Here is a 27441-nt window from a genome sequence, read left to right on the forward strand (position 1 = left end):
AGAGTTCTGTATTACAATCTAATCTCTCTCTCACCACTTTCCCAAAAGATTTAAGGCATTCTTTCAACTGTGTTTTAAATAAAATGGTAGAGGACATTACTCTCAGGATGAACATCAGCATCAGATGAACTTTAAAGAGGCAAAAGTCAGGAAGAAGAAAATTTCAGTGGAGCTGACAGTGTGGTTAAAATTAGTGGGTAATAATCTGTATATTCCTTGTAAGATTAGTTACCTTTCTAGAGATATTCAGGAAATAATAAACTGAATCCTTCTATTTCAATACAATGATCACTTGAAATCTGAGTTTTCAACTTAAAGTGAAGATCTGTCATAAATAAGAAATGCTATATAAATGTCATTAAGTTTAATGACATAACATGCTGTGATCCACCTATAATTCCATTTCATGGTGTCAGAATACATGAGAAATTACACAAAAATCAGATCGTATAAGCCAATTTTCACCAAAAGAAGAAAATGCACATGGACTTATGATAAGCCATTTCTTGTGGAATAGAACACAGAATATATTTTTAAAAGCCTTTCCTGTAAAGCTTAAATCCATAACTTATTATATAAAAGAAAAAGAGTTAAAATGTTTTGTATCATATAAAAAAATACAGGAAACACAAACCTATCTTAGAAAGGAATATCAGAAAACAATTGAAAATTTGTACTTTTTTTTTTTTTTTTTTACAGAGACAGAGAGTCAGAGAGAGGGATAGACAGGGACAGACAGACAGGAATGGAGAGATAAGCATCAATCATTAGTTTTTCGTTGCGCATTGTGACACCTTAGTTGTTCATTGATTGCTTTCTCATATGTGCCTTGACTGCAGGCCTTCAGCAGACCAAGTAACCCCTTGCTCTAGCCAGCGACCTTGGGTCCAAGCTGGTGAGCTTTTGCTCAAACCAGATGAGCCCGCACTCAAGCTGGCGACCTCGGGGTCTTGAACCTGGGTCCTCAGCAACCCAGTCCAACGCTCTATCTACTGTGCCATTGCCTGGTCAGGTGAAAATTTGTACTTTATGCATATCGTGTCTCAGGCACTGTTCTAAGAGCTTTACACATATTGATTCATTCAGTTCTCACAATACCATGAGTGAGATATAATCATCAGTGTCATATTTTATATATATATATATATATATATATATATATATATTGAGGCTGAGAGAGGTTAAATAACTTGTCCAAGGCTATACAGCTAAGAAAGCAGTGCCCAGCATTTGAGTCTGGCAATCTGCCTTTAGTAGCCATGTTCTTAAACACGCCATGTCCTCTCAAACTTCCATGTCCCTAATTTGTTCTGATTCTGGAATGCTCTTAATCTTATCTATCTAATAAACTCAATCATTCTTTAAGATTGGTTCAATCCTCACATTTCTTAGAAGTATTTCCTGATATCACAACCCTTTCCACTAAATGAGAGAACCCTTGTTATAATTCCAGAACACTCTGCATAACTACGGTACTACAGCCTAAACATATATACTGAAAATAATGTATTTCTTTAACCTATATAATGTACCTATATAATGGGGCTCTAAATAATTAACTAATCAAAAGGTAATTAAGTACTGACTTAAAAGTGTATAAAAGAAATGACAACATTCAACTATCATAAATGTTCAAATACTGGGGAGGAACTCCATTACCTATATGTCATTAAATGAAATTCAAAGGTCTTAATTAACAACAACACAAGAGTATTTATATTAGGAAGTCCACATATATTAGAATAGTAACCACACTGTTAAAAAGGATACAAATTTTGATACAGTGGAATCAGCGATTTCAGAGCACGGCTCGCATTTATAGCTGTTGCTCGAACCATAATGGGTAGAACCTTTCCATTCACAATAGCACCATCAAAAAGTGGGCCAAAGAAGGGAACCTGATTAAAAAAATTAGAACATAATTGTATACTAAAATTGGAGAAAGGTTGTATATAAGAACAATCAAGACACTGGATACAAAGTGTTTCTGCTTCCTCTTTAGTTCTTCCTTCATTTGAGTACTATTCAAATTCAATTCTTTTCCATGATGCATTATTTACACTAGGCCCCTGGTCAGCAAACTGCGGCTCCCAAGCCACATGCGGCTCTTTGGCTCCTTGAGTGTGGCACTTCCACAAAATACCACGTGTGGGCGCTACCTCGATAAGGAATGTACCTACCTATGTAGTTTAAGTTTAAAAAATTTGGCTCTCAAAAGAAATTTCAATCGTTGTACTGTTGATATTTGGCTCTGCTGACTAATGAGTTTGCCGAACACTGCACTAGGCCAATAAACAAAAATGCCAAAGGTTTACAGGATTTCATTCAAAAAAACAGTGTACTTTATGTAACAGACTAAATAATTTATATTTCCTGCCAACTTTCAAATTTTTTGTAGCCTCAATAGTACAAAAAAAAAATCAACACTAGAAATAAATTCCTCTTTCTGCACTGAATGATAACACAGGGAAGATATTCATTCTAATAGGCACCAAGTTTTTCATTATTTATGTGTGATACTAGCTTTATTAAAAAACCTAAAATACTTCCATCACATGATTTATTAGAAAAAAATCTGTTTAGAAATTGTTTTATCAGGTGACTGACAATTTCAAAAGTTATTCTACAACTATGGTTGGTACAAATGGCAGCTGAAGACAATGACCTGAGCTGTGAACACAGTAAATATATTAGGCTCGTGGTCATATTCTGTCTCTGGCTGTATATTATTCTTCAATTTATTTTAAAAAAGAAAAACTCATTAACATGTAAAAACCATTCTTAGTTTGTGGGTTGTACAAAAACAGAAAGTAGGCCATAGTTTGCTGACCTCTGGCTAAGAAACCCTAGAAAAATCTGGTCATGAGCTTAAATCAATATGTAGGAAATTTGACCCAATTCAAGAAATTCTTTAGATTCACGATCAACTATCAAAAACAAAGTTTTATAAAACACTAAAAACATTCAATTAAAAAACAGTAAGAAGGACTCCAAAATACTACCATTTATTATTTTGAAAGAAAATACTTCTGCAAGTGTGTTTCAATCCTACAGTATAAAACATCCAACTAGAACTATGTGGTTTTATAAAAAAACTTTTTAGAACCCTCATTTATTAAGTGACATAACTAAATAATAATATAATCTTAATAAGATAGATAACTAAAAATATAGGAATCATACGTTCCTGTTCTAAAATAAAGGATTACTTCTTACTGTGTCTTTTAAGAAATTGTAATCATTCTTTTAATAAAAGGTAAGCCCTTTTGTGATCTGAGCATAAAAGAACTTCCACTCTGGTACTTCCCAAGCATTCTCCCATTTGAACAGTTTCTTGTATTCCTTCTGAACCAGACTAAGATAATTCACACAGCTACCAGAGTCTATCTCATTTCCCATTTTTACAACTTGATGCCTAATCTAATCCTTCTGAAAGAAGGAAAGAAACAAATCCATATAGAACTCAAAATATATTACTAAAATATAAGATAAGAAGTTCTTACCTCTGGCTTTTTCATTATTTGAATACTGAACATGTGATTTTTCATTGGATATATTATAATAAGGACATCACCAAATTCTGTAGGAATAATTCCTCTCCTGTAGTCTCGAGTATGCTCTGACCAAACAATGTGTACTTCATCATTTCCTAAATGTCTCAACTGAAAAACCAAGAAAATAGTTCATAATGCTTTAGAATAGTCCTGTATTTGTACAACTACTGTTAATACACTATACAAGATTAAAAGGTAAAGAAATAAAAAAAACATTTAAAAAATTTCATTTGATCCTTCTATACAACACATGAAACACAAACATTCAAAGGCATCAAAAAATCAGAGTTTTTAATGGTCTATAGTCAATGGGAAACAGAGAACTTAGATAAAAAAGATTTATATACAGCCAAAATATTCTCTTTAACTAGCAACTGTACCAATTCTCCACTACCAAACCTTTTAAAAGTTGTTTAAGAGAGTGTTTTTAAAAAGTGACTGACTGAAGATTTCTGATCACTCCTTGGAAGCACTAATGAGCAGCAAACTGGCCTAAAGGAAGCAACAGGAAGAAGGGTAAAAGAAATAGATAATTCATAAACTCGGTAATCACCTATTGAGTATGAGAAATTGACTATATTTGGTATAACAAATTTATTTCCAAGTTTTCTTTGGCTTATAAAACTCATCCAAAAAGATTTCTTGAAATTTCTTAGAGTCTCAATATGTTATTTAAATATTTGTGGTGCTACATAGATGTTTTTGGCAATCAAAGAGAGATGACATTATACTGATTAAAATTATAAAAAGCAAAGCATCCCAAAATTGAATTTCTATGTTATCAGAAAAATGAACCTTATACTCATTAGTCTTGAGTATTCTTCATAAAAATTACTGTATAAACATGTATTTTAATACAAAATTTGGTTATTTTAGCACATTTATTGATTTGCCACTGGAAACATTTGAGTCTGTTTTTCGTGCACATCTCACGTGAACTTTTCCATTACTTTTAGATGAGTGAAAACACTCTGGATGGGAAAGTTGGAAAAGAAAAGCTAGAGTAAGCATCATTAATATTTTTATTTATAGTGTATGAGCTAACATACAGACAATTTCTATTTCTGAAATATGCATTTTTGGGGGCTTAAATACCATAAGGTAGAAAAAAAATGTTAAATGTATAATTTAAAGAAAGGAGTTAAGTCCAATTAGTGAAAGGATCTCTTCGGTTACCCTTCAACTCTGGAGTTCTTAACCTAGATTCAATGCTCTGTGAATATTTGAAAGTTATTTGTAAAATTTTGTGTATTTATCTGAGAGTCTATCAAAGAGTATAATAATACCAAAAATAAAAAAAGCCAAGAATCAGTGTTCTAATGGTTCTTAAAGTTCCCAACACCAATCTATCTAAAAATCCTACCTAACCTGTGGTGACGTGGTACATAAAGTGTCTACCTGGCACACTGAGGCTGCTGGTTCAAAACCCTGGCTTCCCTGGTCAAGGCACATGTGGGCGTTGATGCTTCCTGTCCCTCCCTCTTCTTCTCTCTCTTTCTCTCTCCTTTCTAAATGAATAAATAAAATCTTAAAAAAAAAAAAGAAAAGAAAATCCTAATCACTATGAATGTCATTAAGTATTTGAAAACAGAAGGTAAACTCCTAAACTTTAAAATCTGTATTACTAAGCAAGAAATGCCTTCTCAGATACTTTTACGAACTGTAAGATAGAGGCAGCTTTTATTACTCTAAAGATAGCACCACACTAAATATATAGACCAGAATCTATTTTAGAAGTATAGTATAAAGATTAATTTTTCTTTTAAGGAGGACTTTATTTTAGGTTTAAGTGGATTAAATAATTATTATTTTTTATTTTTGGAAACCATAAATGTGCTTACTGCTCTAAATATATGACAGCAGGCCTCAAATATCAAAATATTATTTAAAGTTTAATTCTCATTATTTACACCACACACAGTTGAATGATATAAATGCACGACCTAGACTTTTTGACATCTTTAAAAACCAAAAAAGATTACACAACTCAGAAAAGCCATGGCTCTGTAATTTCATTTTTTAATCAAAATACTTTAAAAATATCCTTCCTATACAGCCATCCCCATGTGTCAGCTTCCCTAATAAGTTTATGTTAACTGAATACAAAAGAAATGTGAAATAAATTTAACCAGGAGGGATGATCCAATCTAATTTTGATACATTAATGTCATATGCTGTACATGTTACAATAGCAGGCAGATCTAATACTAAGCTCCAGGCTATACTGAGATTTCCAAATGGCAGATTGTTCTAAGTGATATCAAGTATAATTGAAGTAATAAACGATAGTAAAAGCTGAGCACACTGTCAGGAAGAATTTAAGTATTTACTTTTTAAAATTAAATGAGTTAGGTTAGGAAAGACAAGACAACTGAAATAATGCAGGTCTCAATTTACAGAAAATTCCTTTTATTTATCAGCTACATTAACCCTTGAACTCTTGCCAAAGCTTTCTATAATTTCTAGTGCTCACTTATCTAAAGAAACGAGAGAAAAGGGCAACTGGTTTTATCTCATAAGCAAAGCTTCTCTTCAAATATCTACTTCAGAGTATTAAAAGTGTGTTATAAAAGTTCAGTGGAAAAAAAAATACATTTTTTGCCATAATGTCATAATGAAGTGATTTGTGGTCCAGAATCATGAGTATAACAAAGTTATTCTCAACATGCTCAAGCATTTTAAGGGAAAAGCTTCAAGAATATTCCTTATGACATATTCAAATGCTAAAAAAGTAATTATTTTATGCTGTCATGATGAAGCATGGTTTTATAACTTTATATAAGATAATCCTCTATAATAATACAAATTGAAAAATTACTAATAATTGCTATGTATCTTAGAAATTCCTGAAAAGACTACTGAAAAAATAAATTTTGAGTGGTTAATAATAGAAATTTCAGAAGTATGTTTAACATTTATTTGACACAAAAACTTCATATATTTTGTATTTATTTTACTTATTCGTTATCTTGTCTTTATAAGATTGTGTCCTATGTATACTCAACAGATTTTTCTATAATCTGAAAACACTCAACGGGGTTCCTAACTACATGCTTTTATATTCAGATGTCAATCACTTCCAAAATAGAATACAAGACACTTCTGTATATGGGTTAGGTCTGTTAAAATCATTGGCAACCATACGTTCTTCCAAATTCACTTGAATTGCTGCTGAAGCAATTATTATTATTTGAAATTCAAAGTGTGTAACATTGGCTGCAATTATCATTACCAATTAATGAAGACAAAGCAGTTAAATGAAATTCGACGTGTACAATCAAAGTTCTTAAACCGTTATAGAATCTTAGCACCAGAAGAGACCTTGAGGTTCTAATTTCCTACCCAATACAGGAACTCCCACTGTAATATTCCTGATAAGTAATCCTCTGTTTGAATACTTCTAAGGTTAGGTAGCTTAAAAATTTACAAATCAATCCATTCATTTTTAAGGAGCTTCAATCATTAAAACATTCTTCATACTAAGCTAAAATCTCCCTTCCTGAAGGTAGTTCTTCCAAAATGAGGATTGTCAAGTAAATCAATGTATATTATCTTTTCAGATATTTGAAGATAAGTCTAATAATATATCTCAACTTTACTTTTCTAGTTTAAAAGTGTCCTTAGTTACTCTTCTTACAGTTTACAAACTATTCATTATCCTGAATTATTACCTCAGTTTATTGATGTTTCTATTAAACTATAATGTCTGGAATAATACCATATTAATATATGTTCTGACTAAGACAACCAACCTATAGTAGGATGACTTCTTTGTTCTGTTCACTTCATTTAATTTTCTGCATTTTTATAACGTTGGCTCAAATGTTATGTAGTCAATTCAAACCCCTTTTTCTTACAAAGTTCTCTTAAGCAGGTACAAATGAGTGATAGAACTAAAAGAGAGGATTTCATCTTTACTCTTATTAAATTTTAGTTTGCTAGGTTCAGATTATCTTTAAGGCCTATCAAGGTCCTTTGTTAGCCTGATTCTGCTACTCAGTATGTTGCCTCTCCCTTTCCTAAATTTGGTTTATCCTTAAATTAAAATGCTTATGTCTTCATTTAGATTTTGGATAACAATGTCAAATTAGACAGGTTTGGGTAAGAGCCATTGTAGATGTTCCTCCTGGTTAAAAAAATAACCCACAGGCCCTGGCCGGCTGGCTCAGTGGTAGAGCGTTGGCCTGGCGTGCAGAAGTCCCGGGTTTGATTCCCGGCCAGGGCACATAGGAGAAGCGCCCATCTGCTTCTCCACCCCTCCCCCTCTCCTTCCTCTCTGTCTCTCTCTTCCCCTCCCGCAGCGAGGCTCCACTGGAGCAAAGATGGCCCGGGCGCTGGGGATGGCTCCTTGGCCTCTGCTCCAGGTGCTAGAGTGGCTCTGGTCGCAACAGAGCGACTCCCCGGAGAGGCAGAGCATCGCCCCCTGGTGGGCAGAGCGTTGCCCCTGGTGGGCGTGCCAGGTGGATCCCGGTCGGGTGCATGCAGGAGTCTGTCTGTCTCTCCCCGTTTCCAGTTTCAGAAAAATACAACAACAACAACAACAAAAAACCCCACATTTATTAAGTGCTTACTATTCTAAGTGCTCTGTGGTAATTTATTTAATTTTTACAACAATGCTACAAGGGAAATATAATTATTATTACCTCTATTTTTACAAATGAAGAATTGATGCTTCAAAAGGTAAAGCAATTAAGGTCACTAACTAGTAAGTGGTAGAGCCAAAACTGGAACTCAGGAAGGCTCGTTCCAAAAACCACACTTTAACCACTTCCCTATATTGCTTCTTATTAAATAATTTATGTATCTAGATAGGATTATACAACCAGTTATGAATATACTAACTGAACTATTATTAAGACCACATTTCTTCAATTTGTCCACAACAAACGACTTAGTTAAATGCTTTATACTGTCTATGGCTTTCCCTGATCTAGTAATTCTATTAAAACAAATTAAGTTACTTTGATGCAATTTGTTATGGTGAACTCATTGTGGCTCCTAGTGATCACTATTTCATTACCTAAGTGCTCACAAAACATATGTTTAATAATCCTATTTTGCAAGGCATTGACACGGAGCTCATGAATGTGAATAATTTTTGTAGTTAGTAGCCTTTTCAAACTCTTTTATGAAAATCAGATGTTTGCCTATCTTATGGCAGTGTTCTCATTTTCCATGATTATGAAGAGATTCCAGAGTCAACTCTAGATTTCCCCAGTATCTTAGAATATCATTCATCTGGAGCTGGAGACTAGAATTCATTTAAAGTTACTGTATCGTCTCTTTCATAAAGTCAGCTTACTCTATGACTTCCCCATTTCTGTTAAAAGTGTGTAACAATTATTATTATTGCTCAGGATCAAAAGCTGAAAGTCTTCAATTTCTGTTTTCCTTATAGTATCTCTAACAAGCTCTTCATTTTTTGAAAGAAGTATTATACTTCTTTTTTGTACTTCCCTATGTCCTATAATGTTGCCCTAGGTCAGCTGCCAGTCATCCTATACACCAGAACTAGTTCAGTCGTTTCTAAAGGGCCTTCTCTCCTCTTTTCCTCCCTCCTTCCTATCAACCTTCTTTCATACATTAGAAATATTGAGAGCTGAGTAAATGCACTGTGCTAGCTACAGTAGATACAATGGTAAGGAAAAAGAGACATAGTCTTTGTTCTCACAAAGATTCAAATCCAGTGGAAGAGAGCGAGTAAAATAACTAGGCAATAGGTGACTAATTTACAATACAGAAAACGCTCTAAATGTATTTCCTCAAATGCAAGTAACAAAGAAAACTAAGATATAATGGCACTGAAGAATGCAAAGAAGCTAATTATTATGTTAGGCAGGTACTTCAGGAGCTAGTGGGTGTATACGCAGAAACTGAAACTGAGTAATGCTCACTGCCTCAAGCCGTCATGCTTTCTCCCATCTTCCAGACACTCATATGGAGCAAAACACACAGTATCATATACTCCTCAGTCATGTGAAAAAACATACTTTCATAAACATTCTTTTTTTTTTTTTTTTTTTTTTTACTTTTTTCTGAAGCTGGAAACGGGGAGAGACAGTCAGACAGACTCCTGCATGCGCCCGACGGGGATCCACCCGGCACGCCCACCAGGGGGCGATGCTCTGCCCCTCCGGGGCATCACTCTGCTGCAACCAGAGCCACTCTAGGGCCTGGGGCAGAGGGCCAAGGAGCCATCCCCAGCGCCCGGGCCATCTCTGCTCCAATGGAGCCTTGGCTGCGGGAGGGGAAGAGAGAGACAGAGAGGAAGGAGGTGGGGGGGGGGGGTGGAGAAGCAAATGGGCGCTTCTCCTATGTGCCCTGGCCGGGAATCGAACCCGGGTCACCCGCACGCCAGGCCGACGCTCTACCGCTGAGCCAACCTGCCAGGGCCATAAACATTCTTATAGTCACACACATTTTTACACATTCACTTTCTGTGTGGATCATTCATTTTTTAATAGCTAAGAAAAGCTTCTTGAAGCAATAGGCATAGCACCTGCTACATTCTAACTTAGCAGAGTGGACACCCAATAAATACTGCTGACTACTAAAAAAATAATATCACAGTATGTGACTATTTTTTTCTAGCATTACATAGTACACAGCATAAAAATAGAATTACCTGCAATTATGACATTTAAATATGCCACTTTGAAGATAGTGCTATAAACAAAATAAAATAGGGTATATGAGAGTGTTACTGTGTGGAGGGACTTCTTTAGTTAGCTAGGATGGTCTGAAAAGGTCTCTCTGAGGAATTGTCATCAGTCTGAGACTAGAACAATGAGAATGAGAAAGCCTGATGATGTGGAGAAATAGCATTTAAAATGGAAAGAACAGTACGTGCAATAGCTCCTGAGATGGGAATAAGCTTGACATAACGCTGGCAGGTTAGAGTGATGGCCTGTAAGATCAGATTGTGGTCAAGGGAAAGGAAAGTAACAGCAGATGAGATCAGAGGGGGAAGGCAGACAGGTTGCCAAGGTAAACAGGGCACTAAAGGCCACAGTGAGGAATTCAAATTTTATTCTACATGCAATGAGAAGCCATTTCTATCCATCCAAATTATACCATTCACAGTGTGAGATAAATTTATTCTGAACTATTTATATTTTCTAGTTTCTCCATCCTCTGTTCTTATCATCAGGAGTGTATTCATAGAAATTAGGGTTAAGGGTAGAACCTATGACATTAAAATAGAATTATAGGCCCTGGCTGGATAGCTCAGTTGGTTAGAGCATTATCTGGATATACAAAAGGTTGCAGGTTCAATCCCCAGTCAGGGCACATATAGGAACAGATAAATGTTTCTGTCTCTCTTTCTCTCTCTCTAAAATCAATAAATAAAAAACTTTAAAATAAGGAATTATTTTATGTAATGTTATTATTTTTGGGACTGAAACCATTAGTATAATTCCATAACATTTATTAACTATTATATTACTACTTCTTTTGTTAAAATAAAGAAAATTTTGTTATTCCTTAAGCTTTTTAAAATTTAATTTCCAGACTATATCTAGCATATAGTTCTTTGAAAAGTCTAGTATATTGCAATTTTATTCCTAAATAAAGAAAAACAAATTGAAAATTAAAATCAGACCAAATAGGTCTATAAAGCTCATTTATTTGCCTATTATGACCAAATTTCAAAACAGAAAATGAACTGCTATCCATTACACTAACAGCATTTCAGAAGAAACTGACTTAAATAAAGAGCTTTCCGCCCCCTCTTTTGGGGGGTCCAGAAAATGAAAGATAGTCTAGAGAGTCCAACTAAGTATGTTACAATTATCTCCACTTGATCTTTCTCAGACTCTGAAAAGGATGATTCAGCTCCCTAGGAAGCTGAGTATCAGCAAGTGGCTAGAACAAGGAGACAGAGGAAATGAGACAAGCTCCTGTGAACACTTTATACCAAAGCTTCTAGCACTTTTGATTTTTTTAGGGGTGAATAAATTCAGTTAAGTGGAAATTATTTTTAACCATTTTCCATCAATCTTCCTCAGGTAGAGATAATTTATAGAACAGATGGTTTGAACTGGAGTTATATCAGCATTTTTGATATGGTAGTATAATTTTTAAGCGAGACTACTTTGTTAGACTAAATGTTTGGTTAATTTGTTGAAAAAGTAGTCTATGTTGTAAAAATTCTGTTGCTACTGTCTTGAACCTTGAAAAAGCTTCTCATCACAAGAAATAAAAGACTACATTTAAATAGGCTCAAGGATATTTACCTGTCATTCTGAGAAAATAAAATGCTTAAAAATAATTTACAAATCACTACATATTTTAAATAAAAAGTGAGAACTAAAATTAATTTCTATAAAACAGATATAAATGATTTTCTCCTTTTAAGTTTAAAACAAAGAACCAGAGTCATAAATAATTCTAGCTTGCCAGAGGCATGGCTATTTCTTTATACTGACTGTCGACTATCTAATTTAATTAGAGGTATTAAACTCCATGCTGAGGTCAACAAACCTTACATCCTCCGATATTACACTTCAACCAGTGCTCATTAATGTGTCTACTGAATGGATTAACACACTAAAGATATATGTACAAAGGAAAGGGGGACAACCTAATGATATCCAATTGTTCATTTGTAATAGGACACATGTTCTAGGCCTCAACTTATTACCTCTAATGTGGAATTTATTAAATTCAGGAGAAAAAATGCCAATACAGAAAGTGATTTTTTATTAAGGGAAACTGGTAAGACAACTGGTTTCTATGATTAAGTTTAAACATTTAACCTTTTATTAAAAATAAATTGATACTATAATAGAGCTAAAATATAAAAGCTTGTTACTTAGAAAAATCTTACATACGAGCACTCTGAGGTGATTAAGGAGAAGAGTAATAAAGCATAGGAAAAAGGAAAATTTAGTATATGGAGAAATAAAGGTTAAGTTTTTTTGATTTCTATGAAAAAGTTTAGAACAGCTATATACTGAGTTTTGAGATCGGGTGAAATTTTCCTTTCTACTGAATTAAGTGAAATGTTCTTCATTTACATTAGTTCCAACTGATAAGAGTAGATTTTACTTAAACCAATTTGTTATATTCAAGAAAATGATACCTTCCAAACTAATATTTTATTACACTACTTTACAATTTTGACAGGTTTCACTTTTTTGTGTGTGACAGAGATGGACAGAGAGAGGGACAAATAGGAAGGGAGAGAGATGAGAAGCATCAGTTCTTCATTGTAGCACCTTAGTTTTCACTGATTGCTTTCTCATATGTGCCTTGATGAGGGGTGGGGGTGGGGCGGGGCTACAGAAGAGAGGTGACCCCTTGCTCAAGCCAGCGACCATGTCTATGATCCCACACTCAAGCCAGTGAACCCATGCTCAAGCTGGTGAGCCAGCGCTCAAGTTGATGAGCCTGGGCTCAAGCCGGATGAACCTGTGCTCAAGCCAGTGACCTCGGGGTTTTGAACCTGGGTCTTCTGCATCCAGTCTGATGCTCTATCCACTGTGCCACCACCTGGTCAGGCAGGTTTCACATTTATGTGGTAGATACTATATATGTGAAAGCAGTGACATTTCAAATTTCATTTTTAACTTAACCACACACTTCTAAATAATACATGGGTCAAAGATTCTAAAAAAATAAAAATTTTTTAAATTCAACGAAAATGAAAAAGTTCTGGAAAAGAACACTACTGATGGGTATATAACAACAGTAAATGGACTTTATGCCAATGAACTATATATTTAAAAATAGCCAACACAGTAAATTTTATGTTGTATATATATTTTACAACAACAACAACAACAAACCTTCTTCTACACTTAGGAAACAAACTACTAGTGTTCAAGGTTTAATCTCTCAAAATTACGGTACTACTAAATATTTTTACCATTTAAAGGTATAATTTCAATTAGAACCCAGTCATTTAACAATTCTTAAATGGTGCTATCAATTCCAAAATTAATTTTGTTATGATAATTGATTATGAAACATCCATTTTAGATTCTCTGTAAACAATTAAGGACTAACCCTTGTAAATGTTCTGAATGAAATAAGAAATCTTACTTATTTGATATTTTTATAAAGAACATAGGAATAAAAGTTTACCATATAATTATCAGGGCTTTTTTTTTTTTTTGGTCAGATTAATTTATTCTTTAGCAACTGAAACATTAAACAATGCGTTTTTAGTCTCAATCTTTAATAACATCATATTCATTTATACTTGAGATTGTTTAGCTCTCTCAAAGGAAAGAAATAGATCTAAACACAATCCTTTACATTATCCACTTATGAGTTATGCAGCACAATTTTTAAAAAAAAGTTTTACTTATAATTGGACAATTTACATGATGTGGGCAGAGAAACATTAAGCGTGGTTATAAAGTGGCCGGTTTTGTAAGTCAACAGCTATGATCTTTCATCTACTGCTCAATCCACTATCTGATTGATATTCCCTTCTTAGGTCTTCTGGTTTATCGCTGGGCAGCTAATGCACTATTTCTTCCTTGTAGGATGCTAAAGCTTCTTCATAAAGAACTTGAAAACTTTCACACTGAACATTATCTTTTAGTTTCTTCTTATTATAATCCTTTGTTTTATGTCTTTTTTTATAATACATTGTTATCTGTTTTCAGCACAAAAACTGTATGAAACCAGCGTTCAGGGAAAATAATCACAACCATGGTAATCAACAGGAACTCCACCTTACCTCATCTGGTTTTCTAATTCATTGACTACTCTATCTGCATCTAAAATGCGACAATCATACTCTTTATCATAGTCATCATATAACTGCCCTTCTTGAGCTATATCACCTACATTAATGTATTTCAGTCCTGATACGAAAGCCAGTTCTTTGCCTGGCGTGGTTTTTCTACCCCTGGTGTACTGGTGAGCAGGGTGTTCAGAAGTAACATGGCCCATTGCTCTGCACACTATGGCCTAATTATCAGGTTTACATAGTGAAGTAAAAATATCTTGACATAATTTCTTTTTTAAAAAAAGCATTTTAACAATAACAAAAAAATGATATACTTTGTTCTGCTCTAATGTTTGCAATCTAAGATACTATTAATTTTAAACTGCTCTGGGGTTTAAAACTTGTAGCCATGGAAATGATAATGATAAATCTGAGTCACTGCCACATTCTAATGATTAAAATTATTTATCTTTTTGTATTATGCTCCTAATTGTCTCTAATTTGGGTATGGCTTGTTTTCAGAGATTTAAAATGAGTTGATGGAACAAAGTGCTTAAGGTTTTAATGAAGTTTTATTCCAATCCAACTTTTCACCAGCTTCTTGTCAGCATCCACAGCTCATTTTGTAATTCTCAAAACTAAATGTCAAGAAATTCTACAGCAAACCTGTTCTTGAACATGCTTTCCTACATTATCAATTACCTCCACCTTTATTACTCATTTCAATCTAATTAGCATCCTTTTATTACTTTTATTAACCATAATTCATTTAGTAGGCACTTTCCAACAATATTCTAAAATGTAAATAGAAAGCATTAAGGATATTAAATCAACCATAAAATATACTGGTCACAAAAATTAGGAGATATTTTATGGCTTCATATTCATTTTGAAATGTCCCCTAATTTTTGTGAGTAGTATACTTGAGAGTTCTGAAGTTCCTTTTCAAAAGTGTGAGAAGAACACTGTTTTCATAGATTATTAATGAAGTGTGTAGAGCTTTGATGTCAGGCAACAGAGTATCAAGTAATATGACCTATGATATTTAGTTGATATGATCCACCAATAGTTTTGAATAAATGGAGTAGGAAGAAAAGAAGGAAGAGGTAGAGAAGGCAAAGAAAAAAAATGTTCGACAAGGTTATTTTTAAAAGTATTTCTTCCTAACAAAACTAAGTACATACAACTGTACTGAGGTTTCTCTGTGGTCACTAGAATGATTTTTAGATGATGGTGCCAGCTACAGCAAAATGGTGGCATAGGTTCTAAAAGATGTGGGCCATCCAAAACCATTCGACTATCTCTGTCATAAATTCTAAGGTAGTAAAATTTATTACGTCTTATTTGCTATATTAGTTTGATATAGCATTATAATATAGATTAGTATGATAAAGCAGTGGTCCCCAACCTTTTTTGGGCCACAGACCGGTTTAATGTCAGAAAATATTTTCACAGACCAGCCTTTAAGGTGGACGGATAAATGTATCACATGACCAAGACAAGCGTCAAGAGTGAGTCTTAGATGGATGTAACAGAGGGAATCTGGTCATTTTTTAAAAATAAAACATCATTCAGACTTAAATATAAATAAACGGGAAATAATGTAAGTTATTTACTCTTTCTCTGCGGACCAGTACCAAATGGCCCACGGACTGGTAACGGTCTGTGGCCCGGGGGGTTGGGGACCACTGTGATAAAGTATGCTATATTTTAAGAGCTTTGTAATAATTTACTTTTTTTCCTTTTCCCTCAATCAATATAAACATATATATCTATATGCAAAGGGACATAATATATATATAATTCACCATTTTATATAAACAAGTTTTTCAACTTGTCAGATTTCCATTTTCTTGAAGGCAAATCTTTTTTAACATAACCTTCAAGCCCTGTCAGGGCTGGGGTGCTCAGTTGATAAGAGTGTCAGCCCAGTGTGTTGAGGTTGTGAGTTTGATCCTGGTCAGGGAATGAATGAGAAGCAATCAATGAATGCACAACCAAATGGAACTAAGTGGAACAATGAGTTGATGCTTTCTCTTTCTTTTTTCCTCCCCCAACTCCTCTTCTCTCTCTCCAGAATCAACAGGGGGAAAAAAAAGACTATAACCTTCAATCATATCATTAAGGAAAACAGAGTTTGGTCTATTAACAGTACAGTTTCTGAAGATGGTATTGTGTGAATAGTACTCAGAATAAGTGCTTGATCATTTAAATTACTTACATATTTTATGTATTAATATTCTTATATATTAGGATTTTAACTGAGCACTTTTCTCTCAACACTTACTTTCTTGGTCAAAGAGTCATCAGAATCAGAAGGCATTCTTGTTGATACATGAAATACTACTTCCACTGTAGAGGTAGCAAAATATGGTGTGGTCAATCCAGTGCTTTTGTTTTTTTGTAGTCCTCCCATGAAACCGCAATGGTTTGTAAGATTTACCTACAAGCAACAAAGAGACATGTTACTTTAATAAAAGAATTAATTAGGTATGTCATATTTACTCATCACAACTGCCTTCCTAATTATTAGTACCTATCAATGCCCAGAATAAAAATATCAAAAATGCAGAACTTAAGTACACTTAAAATGTACTGAACTACAAATCAATCTGTGCAGATTTTTAATAATCTTTTTTTTCATGATTATAAATAAATACAGTATCTGTAATATCAGAGTCATTGCCCTGAGTGATATTCTCTGGATCTGTGTGATGTATGGAAGTCAGCAACTTAAGTTCACTGTAGAAAATTAAAGAAAATTTGCCTGACTAGGCGGTGGCGCAGTGGATAGAGCGTCGGACTAGGATGTGGAGGACCCAGGTTCGAGATCCTGAGGTCACCAGCTTGAGCGCAGGCTCTTCTGGTTTGAACAGAGCTCACCAGCTTGGACCCAAGGTCGCTGGCTCAAGCAAGGGGTTACTTGGTCTGCTAAAGGCCCACGGTCAAGGCACATATGAGAAAGCAATCAATGAACAACTAAGGTGTCGCAATGAAAAACTGATGATTGATGTTTTTTACCTCTCTGTTTCTGTCTGTCTATCCCTATCTATCCCTCTCTCTGTCTCTGTAATAAAAAAAAAATTATAGAAAATTTGGGAAAAAATAAATAATTGGGGAAAAAATTTAAACATTGCTTTTACCTCTCTTCAGAGAAACCACATATGCATATTTTTAAATAATAAAATCTGAATATCTGTTAAAGTGCAGAATTATAAAAACAAATCTCTGTACCATGTGACATGTCTTTTGACCATCAATATCAGTTACTAATGGGTAATCACATGAATAACAAATTAGTTTCTCTGCCATTACTACAAGATTGATTCAATTACTTAAAATAGTTTTAATTTTACTTTTTACTAGTAATACATTCAAAAGAGATACCCAAAATTTCCCTTCTGTACCTCTAGTCTGTGGCTACTCAGCTGTACCAGAAAGCAATTTTTTAAGTATTGTTCCAAAAATGTTTTCTGTGTATACAATTAAATTCCTTTATGTATGTGTATAAACACACACACAGCATGCATATACTGTGTTCTGTACCTTGCTTTTCTGCACTTAAAATACTTTGAAAAATACTCCTTATTAGTAAATAAAGAGCTTACTCATTTTTTTGTTTTCATGGCTTCAGAGAAGTTTATTTTCTTGGTATACAATAATTTGACTAGTCTTCTACTTGCAGGATATTTAGGCTGTTTCCAATCTTTTGCAATTACACTCAATGCTGCAGGGAATAACACTGAACACGTGTCACTGCATTTGTGAAAGCAGGTCTGCAGGATAAATACTTCAAAGTAGGTCAAAGGGCATGTGCACTTTTAATTTTGAGACCCACTACCAAAGTGTTCTTCATATATGGTACCAACAGTGTATGAGAGTACCTGTTTCTCTCATAGCCTCTCAAATATATTATCAAACTTCATAATTTTTGCAAATCTGATAGGTGAAAATAGTATCCTACTGTAAATTTTTTGTCGTTTTGTTTTAGTGACAAGGTTATTTTCAAGTCAATTAACTGATTAGGTAAAGGAGAAAGAATCTCAGTTTAATGTTCCTTTGCTGTAAATATGTAAGTTTTAAGAAATAATAAAAAGAGATCCTATGTACCCTTTGTCCAGATTCCCCAATGAAAAACTATATTACAACCAGGACACTGACATTGACAAGGTTAAAAAACAGGTTTCATCACTACAAGGATCCCTCATTTTGCCCAGTGACATGAGCCACACCCTCCTCTCTCATACCCCCACCTCCTCAATCTCCGGAAATCACTAATATATTCTTTATTATTAACACTGTTATACAAATGGAATTATACAGTATACAACCCTCCCAACTGTTTGCAGATTTTTCTCTTAATGATTTCAAGTTTGATCCCACTGTAGCTGAAGAACACACTGTATAATTTCAATGCTTTTAAATTTGAAGTTTGTTTTATGGTCCAATATATGGAATATCTTGGACTTGAAAAGAGTATGTAGTCTGTTGTTGTATTGGTATATACATGTCAATTAAAGCCTCTTGGTGAACTGTGCACCTGAACCCTGTATAATTTTAACCAATGCCACCTCAATAAATTCAATAAACAGGGGAAAAAAAAGAAATCTTGGTGATGCTGTTAGTTCTATACACTTGACGATTTTCTTTCTAGTTCTTCTTTCAGTTGCTGAGAGAGGGGTGAAGTCTCCATCTGTAACTGTGAATTTTGTTTATTTCTTCATTCAGTACTATCAACTTTGCTTCACATATTTGGCAGTTCTGCAGTTTGCTGTACATTTAGGATTGCTATGTCTTCTTGGGAATGACTCTTTTATCATTACATAGTGACTCCCCTGTCTATGGTAAGTTTCTTTGCTCTGAAGTCTACCTTTTCTATTATTAATGTAGCCACTCTGGCTTTAATTTACTTTGATTAACATTGCATGATATAACTTCTTCCACCCTTTTACTTTTTACTAGTCTATATTGTTGAATTTGAAGTGAGTTTCCTTTGTGTAGCATGTGTCATGTTTTTTAACCCAATCTGTCAATTTTTAAGTGATATATTTAGACATATTTAGTATATTTCATGTAATGACTGATATATTAGGGCTTAAGCCTGCCTATTTTTTCTGTGTCTCTCTTTTATTTTTCCTGTCTCCTATGGGTTATGTAGACAATTTCTAGAATTCTATTTTTATTTATCAAGTTATTTTTTTTTTTGTTTTTTTTTTTAGAGAGAGTCAGAGAGAGGGATAGAGAGGGACAGACAAACAGGAACGGAGAGATGAGAAGCATCAATCATTAGTTTTTCGTTGCGCGTTGCAACACCTTAGTTGTTCATTGATTGCTTTCTCATATGTGCCTTGACCGTGGGCCTTCAGCAGACCGAGTAACCCCTTGCTCGAGCCAGCGACCTTGGGCTCAAACTGGTGAGCTTTTGCTCAAACCAGATGAGCTCGCACTCAAGCTGGCAACCTCGGGGTCTTGAACCTGGGTCTTCCGCATCCCAGTCCGACACAATATCCACTGCGCCACCGCCTGGTCAGGCTCTATCAGGTTTTGAGTGTATATTTTGGTATATATATATTTTAGCAGTTGCTCTTGGTATACTGTATGTACATAACTTATCATACACAATTGATGGTATGTACCAGTCAGAGTGAAATATGGAAACCCTACCTCACTTTATGGCCCTTTATTATCCTTGTAATATAATTGCTAAGAATATTTTCAAGGTACTTCATTTAGAAACACATCATATAGTGAAATAATTTTAGCACCAACACATTAAACATAATCAAGAAAACTCAAGAGAAGTAAAGCCTGGTGTATTTACCCATACTTTTCTTGCCATGCTCTTTCTTCCTGATTTTCTAAGGTTCCTTTTATCATTTCCTTTCTGTTAACAGAATCTTTCAGTGAATCATTTTAGGGTAGGTCTGCTGGCAACAAATTCTGTAAATTGTCCTTCATCTAAGAATGCTTTGCTTCAATCCTTCACTAGCTATAAAATTCTAGGTAGACAGTTTTTTTTTTTGAAACCCCAGTCCTTGATAAATACTTTGTCACTTCCTCTAGCCACCATAGTTTCTGATAAGAATTCAAATATTATTCTAATTTGTTTCACCCTTATAGATAAGGTACAATTTTTCTCTATATGTCTTTTAGATTTGTTGTGTTTAGTTTTCATAAGTGTAATTAGTGTATCTTAGTATGATTTCTTTTGATTTATCCTGTTTGGGTTTTACCCAGTCTCTTTGATTTGGAGCTTTTTAAATTATTATTATTAATTTTAATGGGGTGACATTGATAAATCAGAGTACATATGTTCAGAGAAAACATCTCCAGGTTATTTTGACATTTAATTATGCTGCATACCCCTCACCCAAAGTCAAATTGTCTTCCATCAACTTCTATCTGGTTTTCTTTGTGCCCCTCCCCTACCCCCATCTCTGCCCCCCCAAACCGTAACTACCACCCTCTTGTCCATGTCTGAGTCTCATTTTTATGTCCCACCTATGTATAGTTATAGTTTTTTCTAATTTATTAATTTCACTCAGTATAATGTTATCAAGCTTCATCCATGTTGTTGTAAATGATCCAATGTCATCATTTCTTATGGCTGAGTAGTATTCCATAGTATATATGTACCAAAGCTTTTTAATCCACTTGTCCACTGATGAACACTTGGGTTGTTTCCAGATCTTTACTATTGTGAAAAATGCTGCCATAAACATGGGGGTGCATTTCTTCTTTTCATACAGTGCTATGGTGTTCTTGGGGTATATTCCTAAAAGTGGGATAGCTGGGTTAAAAGGCAGTTCAATTTTTAATTTTTTGAGTAATCTCCATACTCTATTCCATAGTGGCTACACCAGTCTGCATTCCCACCAGCAGTGCAGGAGGGTTCTCTTTTATCCACATCCTCACAAGCACTTATTCTGTGTTGTTTTGTTGATAAGCGCCATTCTGACTGGTGTGAGGTGATATCTCATTGTGGTTTTAATTTGCATTTCTCTAATGATTAGTGATGCTGAGCATTTTTTCATATGCCTATTGGCCATCTGTATGTCCTCTTTGGAGAAATGTCTATTCATTTCTTTTGCCCATTTTTTAAATTGGATTGCTTATCTTCCCGGTGTTGAGTTTTACAAGTTTAAATTTTGGCTATTAACCCCTTATCAGACGTATTGTTGAATATGTTCTCCCATTGTGTGATTTGTCTTTTTATTCTGTTCTTATTGTCTTTAGCTGTGCAAAAGCTTTTTAGTTTGATATAGTCCCATTTGTTTATCCTGTCTTTTATTTCACTTCCCCGTGGAGATAAATCGGAAAATATATTGCTGCAAGAAATGTCAGAGAGCTTACTGCCTATGTTTTCTTCTAAGATGCTTATAGTTTCACGGCTTACATTTAAGTCTTTTATCCAGTTTGAGTTTATTTTTGTGAATGGTGTAAGTTGGTGGTCTAGTTTCAATTTTTTGCAGGTAGCTGTCCAGTTTTCCCAACACCATTTATTAAAGAGGCTATCTTTAGTCCTTTGTATGCTCTTACCTCCTTTGTCAAGTATCAGCTGTGCACAGAACTGTGGGTTTATTTCTGGGTAATCTGATCTGTTCCATTGATCTGTATGCCTGTTCTTATGCCAGTACCAGGCTGTTTTGAGTACAATGGCCTTGTAGTATACCTTGATATCAAAAAGTGTGATACTTCCCGCTTTATTCTTCCTTTTCAAGATTGTTGAGGCTATTTGTGTTCTTTTTTGGTTCCATATAAATTTTTGGAATATGTGTTCTATATCTTTGAAGTATGGTATTGTAATTGGCTTGCATTGAATTTATAAATTGCTTTGGGTAATATAGACATTTTAATGATGTTTATTCTTCCTAACCATGAGCACGGTATATTCTTCCCCTTGTTTGTATCTTCCTTGATTTCTTTTATCAATGTTTTATAATTTTCCGAGTATAAGTCTTTAGTCTCATTGTTTAAATGTACTCCTAGGTACTTTATTTTTTTGGTTGCAATGGTGAAGGGGATTGTTTCCTTAATTTCTCTTTCTGACAGTTCATTGTTAGTGTATAAAAATGCCTCTGATTTCTGAGTTTAATTTTATATCCTGCCACTTTGCTGAATTCATTTATCAGGTCCATAATTTTTTGACTGAGACTTTAGGGTTTTCTATATACAATATCATATCATCTGCAAATAATGATAGTTTTACTTCTTTTCCAATTTGGATGCCTTTAATTTCTTCTTGTTATCTGATTGCTGTGGCTAGGACTTCCAGAAATATGTTGAATAAGAGTGGTGAAAGGGGGCAACCCTGCCTTTTTCCTGATCTTAAGGGGATTGCTTTTAATTTTTGCCCATTGAGAATGATGTTGGCAGTGGGTCTGTCATACATGGCCATTATCATGTTGAGGTATATTCCCTGTATTCCCACTTTGCTGAGAGTTTTGATCATGAATGGGTGCTGGATTTTATCAAATGCTTTTTCTGCATCTATTGAAATTATCATGTGGTTTTTCTCCTTCCTTTTGTTTATGTGATGAATCACATTGATTGATTTGCGAATATTGTACTAGCCTTGCCTCCCCAAAATCCCACTTGATCATGGTGTATGATTTTTTTCATATATTGCTGGATCCGGTTTGCTAATATTTTGTTGAGAATTGTAGCATCTAAATTCATCAGGGATATTGGCCTATAATTTTCTTTCTTTGTGTTGTCTTTGCCTGGTTTTGGAATCAGAATTATATTCGCCTCGTAAAAGGAGCTGGGAAGTCTTCCTTCCTCTTGAAGTTTTTGAAATAGCTTGGGAAGGATAGGAGTTAGTTCTTTGAATATTTGGTTGAATTCACTTGTGAAGCCATCAGGTCCAGAACTTTTCTTTGTTGGGAGTATTTTGATAACTGTATTGATCTCATTTGTTGTAATCAGTCTGTTTAGGTTTTCTGATTCTTTCAGATTAATTTTTGGAAGATTATATGTTTCAAAGAATTTGTCCATTTCATCTAGGTTGTCTAATTTTTTGTCATAGAGTTCTACAGAGTATTTTCTTACAATATTTTGTATTTCTGTTGTGTCAATTGTTATTTCTCCACTCTCATTTCTAATTTTATTTATTTGAGTCCTCTCTCTTTTTACTTGGTGAGTCTGGTTAAAGGTTCATCGATCTTGTTTACCTTTTCAAAGAACCAGCTCCTGGTTTCATTGATCCTTTGTATTGTTTCTTTAGCCTCTATGTCAGGGGTCTCAAACTTGCAGCCCAGGCCGCATGCGGCCCGCCAAACAATTTTGTGCGGCCCGCAGACTAATCCACGAACTACAGTTTCTGGTCGTTTTGTGACACTGAAAAGTGTTGCGTAACAGTTGCCTTTTGTAGACCTAGTGCGGCCCGCCGAACGGCTGTGATCTTGCTCTGCGGCCCACATGCTGAGTTGAGTTTGAGACCCCTGCTCTATGTCATTTATTTCTGCTCTGATCTTTATTATTTTCTTCCTTCTATGACCTCTGGGCTTTACTTGCTGTTCTTTTTCTAGTTCTTTTAAATTCAGGGTCAAGTTGTTTATTTGAGCTTTTTATTTAGCTTCTTAAGGTATGCCTGTAATGCTATGAACTTCCCTCTCAGTACTGCTTTAGCTGTGTCCCATAAATTTTGAGTTGATGTATGCTCATTATCATTCGTTTCTAGGAATTTTTAAATTTCATCTTTGATCTTATTGTTAACCCATTCATTATTTAATAACATGCTATTTAGTTTCCAAGTGTTTGAGTATTTTTCAGTTTATCTGTTGTGGTTGATTTCTAGTTTCATGTCATTGTGATAAGAGAAAATGCTTGATATGATTTCAATCTTCTTAAATTTACTGAGACCGCTTTTGTGCCCTAACATGTGGTCTATCCTAGAGAATGTACCATGAGCATACTTGAAAAGAATGTATATTCTGCTGCTTTAGGGTGAAAGGTCTGAAGATATCTATTAAATCCAGTTGATCTAGTGTGTCCTTTAAGTCTGTTGTTTCTTTGTTAATTTTCTTTCTTGAGGTTCTATCTAGTGATGTTAGTGGGATATTGAAATCCCCTACTATTATAGTATTGCTGTTGATCTTGATCTTTATATCCATTAAAGTTTGCTTTATATATTTAGGTGCTCCTATGTTAGGTGCGTAGATACTTATAATGGTTATATCTTCCTGTTGGATTGCTCCCTTTATCATTATGCAGTGACTTTCTTTATCTCTTACTATAACCTTTGTTCTAAAGTCCATTTTGTCTGATATAAGTATTGCTACCCCAGCTTTTTGTTCATTTCTATTTGCATAAAATATTTTTTCCATCCTTTTACCTTCAGTCTATGTGCATCTTTTGTTTTAATGCGTGTCTCTGCACTTGTTTTGCATTACTTTGAGTATTTCTTGCCATTCCCTTCTGGCCTCAAGTGTTTCTGTTGAGAAGTCAGATGTTATCCTTATGGGGGCTCCTTTGTAGGTGATAGCCTATTTTTCTCTAGCAGTTTTTAGTATTTTCTCTTTATCACTTAGCTTTGGTATTTTAATTATGATGTGTCTTATTGTAGATTTCTTTGGGTTTCTCTTTAATGGAATTCTCTGTGCTTCTAGAACTTTTGTGACTTTTTCCTGAAATAATTTAGGGAAGTTTTCAGCTATGATATAATTAAACAAAGTCTCTATCCCTTGTTCTTTCTCTTCTTCTTCAGGAACCCCTATGATGCGAATGTTATTTCTCTTCATGTTGTCACAGAGCTCTCTTAGAGTTTCCTCAGACTGTTTAAGTCTCTTTTCTATTTTCTTCTCTGCTTCTGTGACTTCATTTATCTTGTTTTCTAACTCGCTGTTTTGATCCTCAGTTTCATCTATCCTGCTTTTAATTCCTTCCATTGTGGTCTTCATTTCTGATATTGTATTTGTCATTTCTGACTGATTCTATTATTTCAATGACCTTTTTTATATTTGCTATGCCTTTATTTAGGTGTTCGTAATGACCATGTATTGTTGTTCTAAGATCTTTGAGCATCCTAACAATCGTTATTTTAAACTGCATCTGGTAATTTGGTTATATCTGGCTCATTCAGGTCCTTTTCTGGGAATTTCTCTTGATTTATTTGTGTTGCATTTCTCTGCCTTCTCATTTTGTCTGTGTATAAGAAGGTTTTGGCCACTGGAGTCCAATGGGTGTGGCCTCTGTGTTCCCTAGGTGTGGTCTGTCTGCAGGCCTGTCACTCCCTCTGCCGCTGCTGTCTAGGGTGTTCAGGTATGGGCGTAGCCGGTGCCAGCATGCTGGGGGCTATCATGTGGTTTCCACCTCTCCTCCACAGGAGAGGCTGTGATCATGTACCTGAGTCTACAAGCCTTGGTGGCCTGGGCTTTGGCCCCACCTCACGGGTGGGGTTATGCACTGCGCCCTGCCTCCACAGGAGAGGCTGTGATCATGTACCTTGGTCTACATTCCTTGGCGGCCTGGGCTTTGGCCCCACCCCCACGGGTGGGGTTATGCACTACGCCCTGGCTACAAGCTTCGGCTCTGAGGGCAGGGGTGATACCTTTGCTCAGGTGCTGGTCTCTGCCTGTTTCCGGGCTTTCCGGGAGGAGCCGTCAGCTGCAAGTCTTTGGTCTGCAGGCCCGGCAGGGGTGCTCATTTGTGGTACTCTGCCTATTCTGGGCTTTCGCCCCACCCCCACAGGAGGAGCCGGCTCGCTCGTCAGGCCACAAGCCTCGATTCCACGGGTTGGACGAGGCTGCACGCTCGCGTGCCCTTGCTCTTCAGTGTGTCTCCGCCCCTTCCAGGGCTCCCGCCCTTCCCCGCAGGCAGAATTGCAGACAGACCCGCAGCTGGGCCTGACCACTTCCGTTCGTCTCCTCCACCCTTATCAGGCAAGACTGAGCTCACACCCGGGCTTCAGTCATGGCCACTGGTTTCCACCCTTGCTGACGGAACCACGCTTCTACGTCCTGCTACCGCCCACCCTCTGGTGAGCTGTCAGCAGTGTGGGTGGGGGCACTGCAGCTCAGACCCTAAAACTCCATACTGTAGTCCCGAAAGCTCCCTCCTTCTAAGCGACTCTGCTCTGAATGCCACAGAAGAGCTTGTTTGGCTGGTGTCCTCCTTTCCTTTGCTCATATTGCTGTTTCCAGGGGAAATATTCACTTCAGATTTGGGCAGTGACTCAGCCCAGGGGTTAGGGTGGCTGTCCCTCAAAGTGTTTCTGCCTGTGCCTACTAGATTGTACTCTCTTCCCGCTGCTCTGGTCCTCCGGTCCTCTCCTCTCTCCCATCCCCCAGAGCCCCAGGTGGATGGCTGTGAGAGAGGATTTCTTCGTGGTCCCTTTAAGAAGAATCCTGGTTCTAAGAAATCTGTCTCTTTCTTGCAAACAGTATCCTGACTTGTTTCGCAGCTAAATACTGTCCGTATGACTCTTCTAGGCTCTGGGGCTACAGGCTGGGGCTTTGTTCCTGGGCCTCAGGACCCTCCCCTCTCCGCTAAACTCACTTCCCGACACATGAGTCCAGGCTGCTGTTCGCTCCCGGGAGCTGGGCAGCCTTCTCCACATTTCCGCTTTTCCTATCAGTCTCAGTGTGGCTTCTTCAATGTTCCTTGGTTAAAGAGTCCTCTTAGTTTAGTCCAAAGTTGGTTTTTCCAGATGATGGTTCTTAAAACTAAGTTGTAATCCCCTTTGGTTCTGGGAGGTGGAAGTTGGTACATTTACTTACTTCATCACCATCTTGCTGCTCCTGATTGCTTTTTCATATGTGCCTTGACCAAGAAGCTACAGCAGACTGAGTGACCCCTTCTGATCTCTAGCTTTTTTGTTTCATTTCTCTTGCCAAATTTGAGAAGTTTTCAACATAATTTTGTCAAGTGATTTTCACACTGACTTTAATTTACCTCTTCTTCTTTCACCTCTTCTTCTGGGACTTAGAAATCAGAAAACAGGAATGCTAGACCTTTTGTCACAGTCTCACAAGTCTCGTTTTTAAGTTTATTCTCTTTCTGCTGTTCAAATTAGTTTTTGCTACTGTACCTTCTAGTTTAATGATTCCTTTTGCTGTACTTCTATCTCTACCTGACTGTTGCTGGGCCCATCTATTGAGCTTTATTTTTGTTGTTATATTTTCAATTCTAAAAAATTCCACTTAGTTCTTTGTATCTTCTAGTTCTTCCTTGAGACTTTTAATTCTTCATTTGTTTCAACTG

The 27441-nt window shown here is 35.7% G+C and overlaps 1 protein-coding gene and 1 pseudogene across 5 annotated transcripts in view; both read right to left on the reverse strand.

Moving 5' to 3' along the window:
* The window catches only part of RALGAPA1 (Ral GTPase activating protein catalytic subunit alpha 1), a 262025-nt gene that overhangs the window by 39763 nt on the left and 194821 nt on the right, over positions 1-27441 (reverse strand). For all 5 annotated transcript variants that reach the window (XM_066343584.1, XM_066343586.1, XM_066343587.1 and 2 more), the window contains 3 exons: positions 16526-16681; positions 3504-3662; positions 1771-1898 (listed from right to left, as the gene is read on the reverse strand). In XM_066343584.1, the coding sequence (XP_066199681.1) occupies positions 1771-1898; positions 3504-3662; positions 16526-16681 (443 nt within the window). The remainder of the gene's footprint in view (positions 1-1770; positions 1899-3503; positions 3663-16525; positions 16682-27441) is intronic.
* LOC136375952 (adenylate kinase isoenzyme 6-like) lies at positions 13940-14455 on the reverse strand (annotated as a pseudogene).

The sequence above is a fragment of the Saccopteryx leptura genome, chromosome 6 (assembly GCF_036850995.1).
Source record: "Saccopteryx leptura isolate mSacLep1 chromosome 6, mSacLep1_pri_phased_curated, whole genome shotgun sequence".
In the NCBI taxonomy this organism is placed as follows: Eukaryota; Metazoa; Chordata; class Mammalia; order Chiroptera; family Emballonuridae; genus Saccopteryx; species Saccopteryx leptura.